This window comes from Nicotiana sylvestris, chromosome 4 (genome assembly GCF_000393655.2).
Source record: "Nicotiana sylvestris chromosome 4, ASM39365v2, whole genome shotgun sequence".
In the NCBI taxonomy this organism is placed as follows: Eukaryota; Viridiplantae; Streptophyta; class Magnoliopsida; order Solanales; family Solanaceae; genus Nicotiana; species Nicotiana sylvestris.
The window spans coordinates 82097428-82104699 of NC_091060.1; the positions used below are offsets into that span (position 1 = coordinate 82097428).

Below are 7272 nucleotides of genomic sequence, written 5' to 3' on the forward strand. Positions count from 1 at the left end.
CCCAAACACATATCATAACCCAAATATAATTCAGCTATGCCACTACTCGCATGTGACATACAATTGAAATGATTTTAGCTAAATAGCCTTTCTTTTCTCTTTTTCTACACTCATCTTGTGGACAAATGAAAAAAGAAACGTCATAAATTGGACAATAAATACCCGCGAAGTAGACATCAGAAAACAAAGGACAACATCTATTAGTTAAGTTCCTTTTATCTTGTACATTCATTTTAAAGGTTATAAGTAATTCTTTATCTTTTTTTTTTTTTTTTATTACCAATAAGGTAAGTAATTCAAGCCAAGTCAATAAGCAAGAGAAAGAGAAAAAAGAAAAAGAAAAAAGAGTCAATAAGCAAGGAGGTTCTTCTTTCTAAAACTCAAGCATTTACTTTCGAGTCGAAGAGCGAGAAAAAGAAGTGAGATCGGAGGGACTCGAAGATATGACTGAAATCAGTGTTTGACTATAAAATTTCTAATTTTCACTTGAAGATGAAATTTGAAATTTTTTAAATATTTGAAAAACTACAAAAAAGTTATTTTTCAAAATTTTCACTCAGATCACTCACAAAAAATTCAAAAATAACCCAAAATTATATTCATGTCCAAACACAATTCTAATTTTCAAATATCATTTTCACTTGAAAAAAACTTTCATTTTTTTTCGAAATTTTACAATTCTTATGTCCAAACGCCCACTTATACTCCCACTGTCCCACTCTTTTCTTTTAGTTAGTTCAAAGAAGAGTATCCCTTTTTTATATCTATTAAAAATATAATTTAAAATACTTAATTTACCCTTAATGAGATAATTTAACACCACACAAATATTTATGACTTATTTTAGATCATAAATTTTAAAAAATTTCTTTTCTTTCTTAAATTTCATGCTCAATCAAACACTATTACGTAAAATTGGAACGAATTGGGTATAGAAATTAACTTCTAGAATAGAAAGAGGTATATTATCCCTAATAAAAATCATGCATTTTAAATGAGGCAATTAATGCTAAGTGTAACTAGAGCTGACAATGGCTCATCTTACAAATGATTAGCCACATGACATTGACAGCGTGGGAACCAGGTGTCGATGTTCAACGGCTGCCAATTGTCCAAGGGCGGCGCACCAAATATACAAACAAGAACAGCAAATAAACACAAAACTTAAAAAAAAGAAATTGATCGTTTTTATCTACTGCGGCCATCGCTTGATATTTATAGCATAATTAGCTTCTTTTTTTTTTTTTGAAAAATAAATCACTTTGACATAATGATTTTTAAAATTTATAATGATAGTTAAAATACTTATAGTCGAACAAGAAAGGAAATCACTATGAGTATATCCCTTAGACAAATTGCTCGACCTTAGATGCCAGCTATATGCACTAGTTTCAAACTATGTGTTTTTTGTTTTTCTTTTCAAACTAATAATGTATTTACACCATAAGATTAATTAAGTTATATGTAATAATAGGTTGCAACTCTTAAGCACTTATTTTTTAAAATAATTTAACAGTAAGCTATCAACCCGAAAAAAATAGGACAAAGAATTGACAAGGGAAAGGGAAAGATTAGGGAGTGAGAAAATCTTAGAGCATAATATAACGGCGGAGAATGAAGAAGAGGATCGGAGGGGTGGCGTGAAAATTCGTTGTCACGCCGTCCAAACAATATTGCCACCCCCACGCGTAATCATTAACTAAACCCCCCCTTCAAAATAACTCTTTCTCTTAGATTGCATTTTTTTGTTCTTTTCTATATATTTGCAGATGCAAACATTAGCTTTTATAAATAAATTAAAATAAACCAATAAAGGTTATGGTGAAACGGAAGTAATCTATCATTTTTTATAACCAGATGTCTCAGATTCAAACCCTAGGTATGGAGTCACTTTTGTTATATCATATATGCTTTGCCCCTAACGTGTAATTCTCCTACGTGAATTTGGATTTAATTAAGTCCTAATATGAATACCAGACACCGGATGAAAGTTTTTCTTTTTAAAAAAAAAGTAACTTGAAAACACATTCTGTCATATTCATAGAATTTTTAAGTAATTCCTTTCTGTTGTTGTACCTGCTTATCACACACTACTACTCTTTTTCTACTAGCTAGTTAGCTAAAAAGAAGTCTTTTTCTCTCTCTGTCTATATATATATATATATATATATATATATATGTATATCCTTTGCTCACCAACAACATTTCAACCAACACCTGATTTATCCATTCTTGTTTCTCTCATTCTTAAGTCTCTCCTTAATTTCTCTCTTCTCCAAAACTACATTATCTTCATTCTTTCAAGAACTCTCTCCCTCCTCCTCCTTCTTCCTTTGTCTCTCTCTCTCTCAGCTCGAGAAACGGTAAAGGGTCCTCTCTCTTTGCTTCTTTTTTCTTTGTGATCCTTAATTTATTCTGTTTTGTGCGTTTGATATTGCTTCCATGCAGATGAATTCCTTTAGGTTTTATTTAAACGAACATGAAGGATAAGTTTATAGTTTTTCTTTGTGTTTTTCCATCTAATAAAACATTCTTAAGCTGTAGGAAAATTATGAAATCCTTTCAAACAGTACTAATCTTGAATTTTCTTTCACGTCTTCAATTGTTATTACTTGCATGTCTACTTACTTTTTCTTTCTATTTATTATATTCGGAGTAGCTTTTATTCAGTATTAATTACAGTGTAAGATTTTGGCCCTCTTACTATCATTTGATTGGCTAAGAAAATATCAAGAGAAAAAGGCATTACTATCATTTTCTTGAATGTCATAATTCATTGGTCATGTAGTGAAAATAGTAGTCATAGAGATTGAATGCGTATGGTAGTGTGAAAAGGGTTTTCTTTATAAGGGATCATGTGTTATTGAGTGGATTGCACTCAAAGAAATCATTTCAACATATGTTTTTTTTTTTTTTCAAAATCAAAGTCAATGTTTTCGGCTACTTTTTCCTACATGTTCATAGCATTGCCTAAAGACTAAATTGCATGTAACTAATTGAGGCTTCTTGATGATTTTCATGTTTTCTTGTTTGGTAGGAACCAACTAATGGTCTGCCATTTACCTAATTGCCCCAAGAAAAAAAAATTTAAGAAAAATATTTTTAAATTCGAGGACCCCAAACCCCCATGACCTACCCCACCCAAAGAAAAAACCAAAAAGAATGAGGTAATGATGGCTTTAATTTGCTCACGAATGGATGTGAGTGAATAGAATGATTACAAATCTGCAAGAGAAGAGAAGTGTAAGATTCACACTTTATTGAGAGGCAGAGGGAATGTTTGTCTTTGCAAAAGTATCCTTTATAGTATGTCAAAATGAGATATAATTAAGAAATATCTTCCAACAGTATATATGTCAAGCCTTGATATAACTATTCACATGACCCTTTATAGTTACGCCCTTCTTTTTGTTTCACTTTTTTCTTTTTTGTCCAACATTTTCTCTAATGAACTTTTCTCAATTATATATGTAAATTCTCAGATCAAAAAATGGAAATGGAGTCATGTGTTCCTCCAGGGTTTAGATTTCATCCAACAGAGGAAGAACTTGTTGGATACTACCTCAAGAGAAAAATTAGCTCCCTCAAAATTGATCTTGATGTCATCACTGATATTGATCTCTATAGAATGGAGCCATGGGACATCCAAGGTATCATTCTTTAAATATTCAACATTGAAATGATAATCTTGTAACCAATTAATATTATATTCTTAACATGCAGATAGGTGCAAACTGGGATATGAAGAACAAAACGAGTGGTATTTTTTCAGCCACAAGGACAGGAAATATCCGAGTGGAACGAGGACAAATAGAGCTACAGCTGCTGGATTTTGGAAGGCAACAGGAAGAGATAAGGCAGTATTATCGAAGGAGAAGATAATAGGGATGAGAAAAACACTTGTTTTCTACACAGGAAGAGCTCCTAACGGTAGGAAAAGTGATTGGATTATGCATGAATATCGTCTCCAAACCTCCCAACATGGACCTCCTCAGGTCAGTTTAATCATTTCCTATTTGAAAACTCTATCAAATGGTAGTTTGTATTTTGCTTTTATAATTTACTATATTCTGATGTGAGCATAGTTAATATTGTGTCACGCATGAAGCAGTATATAGTAAGTATTATTTATGACTTAACTTTCCGTGTTTTCCATTAAAATAAGTTTGTTTCTTTTGACAGTGGACTCTCATCTAAATATTACTTACTTGGCATGGCAACGAAAAAGAAACACAAAGTTACTTTTATGTTGGAAAAAGGTTTCTGGAGAACAATATATTTTTAAACGACAAACCTTCTTCACTTGTTCGTTATTGCATGTTTTTTTTTTTAATTTAAACGACAAACCTTCTTCACTTTTATATTCTGCACGAATGTGTGTATTCATGGATAAAAATGAATACACTGAATTTGTCATGAACTGTATTCATGAATATAGCCAAATTGCTGTCATGAATAAACTGAATCCACCCAACAACCAAAATACTAGCTACAGATGGAAAATATTCAAACTATAGCTACGTAGAGTAATTAGCTTTCAAACTATAGTTATTTCTGAAAATTCCCTTAAAAAACTAATGGTAACAAGCATTTTGCTTTAGTGGGCCCTTTAAGCGGCGCGAATTTAAATTAATTTGATTAGTGCACTTCAGACATCATACGGTAATAAAGAAATATACACTCCTTCATATATACATACTAGTATTATTTTTATAAGAAATATATGAATGAAAAATACATTTCATATGTGAAATGCAGAATATATATATATATATATATATATATATATATATATATATATATATATATATATATATATATATATGATCTAATTAAAGCCTCAAACTCGTGGCCTCTAATTAAAATTGAAGGTATCCCACCCATACAATCACAATTCTTGATCGTAATATAGAGTGCAAGTAATTGAACTAAAGTAAAAATATGTCTCAGTTAGATTGGTTTGTCACCACACAAAAATGTAGTCTTAATTAGAAATGTTGAGACATAATATAAATAAGTATTTAAAATTTTGCTTTCTCACGACTTAAACTTTTAGAGGAGATGATCACACACTTCAACCAGAAATTAACTTTGTAATGACACAAGATTAGGTAATAATGGATCAAGAAGAAAATTATTTACTTATCTTTTAATTTAGTACCTTGCTGACCAAATTGGAATTTGATATTGACAGGAAGAAGGATGGGTAGTATGCAGGGCATTCAAGAAGCCAACTCCAAACAACAATCCAAGTTTAGAATCATGGAAAAATGCTTCTGCTTATACTTGTATCAGAGTAACCAACACAAGTTATAGACCACCTTCAGAAATGCCAAATCCAATGCATTATAATCCATTCAACCAAACATCAAACTTAAATCATCAATTCCTTTCTAATCCATCTCTCCATCATCATCAAGATCTCATCTCTAGCCAAATAATTGGATTTGAAAATCAACTAGTTGAACTCCCACAACTTGATAGCCCTACCATTTCAACAAGTATAGCTACTCATGAAGAAGACAAGAATAGTTATGGGAGTAATTGCCAATTTTTTGATATGATTGAGGCACCATCTTCTTCTTATTCTTTCCCTAATCTTCCATTAGTTGATGATGATCAGAATCGTATGAGTCAATTGCTTCAATGTTATCCTGATTTATAGCTGTTATTATATCGGGAAAAAACAATCTTCTATGAATAATCGTAGAGATTTGTACTTAAAAAAAGGGTTCGTGAAATTTGGTTGGAGTTAAAAGCAGCTGTGCATGAAGGAAAATGTTTAAAGTACAGAAGGAAATGTGGAAGCTGCAAGGCCACGTGAAAAATGTGACCTTTGAGAATTTTTAGTTGTTTAATTAACTACCTATTGACTGTTTCAAGATATTCTACAACTGTGAATTGATGTTATATGTATCTACGTACTGATCGGAGAAGCTTTAATTTTTTTCCTTTCAATTTTATTCTTCTTTCCTTGAGTTTTCTCTATTATGAAAACTTGGATGTTTATCTTTTGCTAAAGCTGATATATTGAAATCTACCTCATATTTAAATCTGCTTTCATGACTATGGTGGGTGATTTATTTATATTAATATTTGTGCTGATTAGAGATAATAAATGCTTAATGAAATAATTAAGATGAGTCGGATACCACTGTTATAGATAAAGTAATAACAACAATAATGGTAATACCTATGGCCATACCGTTTTTATTATTATTGTGCATCTCCATTTGTGTTTTACAAGTTACAAGTCAAGATCTACATATATAAAGCAACAAAACAAATTTGCTTACCCACTAACATCCAACTTAATGTGTGAATCACCAAGCTGTTTTTGCAATTCCTACTTGTAATGATCCGACCGTCCGTTTTGAATTCTCGAACCTCATTTTCCTATTTGAGATTTTTCGTAGTTGGTTTGATAATTATGACTTGTGGGGATGGGTGGTCTGATTTTCTAGGGGTTTGGAGAGTGATTTGGAACACTTATAGCCTGTTTGACCAAGCTTCTCCAATCCTAGAAGCATTTTTTTTTCTTCAAAAAAAAGTATTTTTTTTTCAAAGTTGAAGTATTTGGCCAAGCTTTTGGAAGAAAAAAAAATACTTTTGAGGAGAAGCAGAAAAAATAGCTTCTCTCCTAAAGCATTTTTTTTTTTTTGAAAAATACTTTTGAGAAAAATACACTTAGAAGTAGTTTTAAAAGCTTGGCCAAATACTAATTGTTGCTTAGAAGTGCTTTTTAAATTAATTAACCAAACACAAACTGCTTTTCACCAAAAGTACTTTTGAGAAAAGCACTTTTGAGAAAAAACACTTCTCAAAATAAGCTGATTTTTGCAGCTTGGCCAAACAGGCTATTAGTTTCTAACTAGAAGCTTAATATTAAAAGAGTTGACCAAGGTCATTATTTTGGATAAACAACTCTGGATTGGTGAGTTGAATATTCTAATAGGTTCGTATGATGATTTTGAACTTATACGTATATTTAGTTCGGGTCACGGATGGTCCGAGGTTAATTCGACACTTCTAGTTAAAATTTTAAACTTAAGAAAGTTTAAGATTTTTTTGTTTGATGCTTAATTCATGGTTTTAAGTGGTTTTTGGTATTTTGAGCCTTTCGACGATTTTGTATAGGGTGTACAACTTGTTCGAATGTTTGGACAGGGTCCCGAAGGACTTGGGTGAGATTCAGGATGGTTTTGGAGCATTTCGGATTGAGTTTGGATTGCTTGTTTTCTAATGCATAGTAGTGCATTGCAGTCACTGAGC

The 7272-nt window shown here is 31.5% G+C and overlaps 1 protein-coding gene across 2 annotated transcripts; it reads left to right on the forward strand.

Annotated features, from left to right (window-relative positions):
• Nucleotides 1–2233: 2233 nt before the first annotated feature.
• Nucleotides 2234–5928, forward strand: LOC104224586 (NAC domain-containing protein 30-like). Of its 2 annotated transcripts, XM_009776268.2 has the most exons (4): nt 2234–2363; nt 3483–3650; nt 3724–3995; nt 5195–5928. In XM_009776268.2, exons 2-4 carry the CDS (start codon nt 3491–3493, stop codon nt 5663–5665), a joined length of 903 nt encoding a protein of 300 aa, XP_009774570.1. In that variant the 5' UTR covers nt 2234–2363; nt 3483–3490; the 3' UTR covers nt 5666–5928. The 2 variants fall into 2 exon arrangements, with proteins under 2 accessions (XP_009774570.1, XP_070027699.1); XM_070171598.1 differs by lacking the exon at nt 2234–2363 and having other exon boundaries at nt 3423–3650.
• Nucleotides 5929–7272: the final 1344 nt, after the last annotated feature.

Coding starts and splice junctions, on each gene's coding strand:
- LOC104224586 (XM_009776268.2), top strand. CDS start 3,491: ATGGAAATGGAGTCATGTGTTCCTCCAGGGTTTAGATTTCATCCAACA. Junction 3,651..3,723: donor GGAGCCATGGGACATCCAAG/GTATCATTCTTT, acceptor CTTAACATGCAG/ATAGGTGCAAACTGGGATAT. Junction 3,996..5,194: donor CCCAACATGGACCTCCTCAG/GTCAGTTTAATC, acceptor TGATATTGACAG/GAAGAAGGATGGGTAGTATG.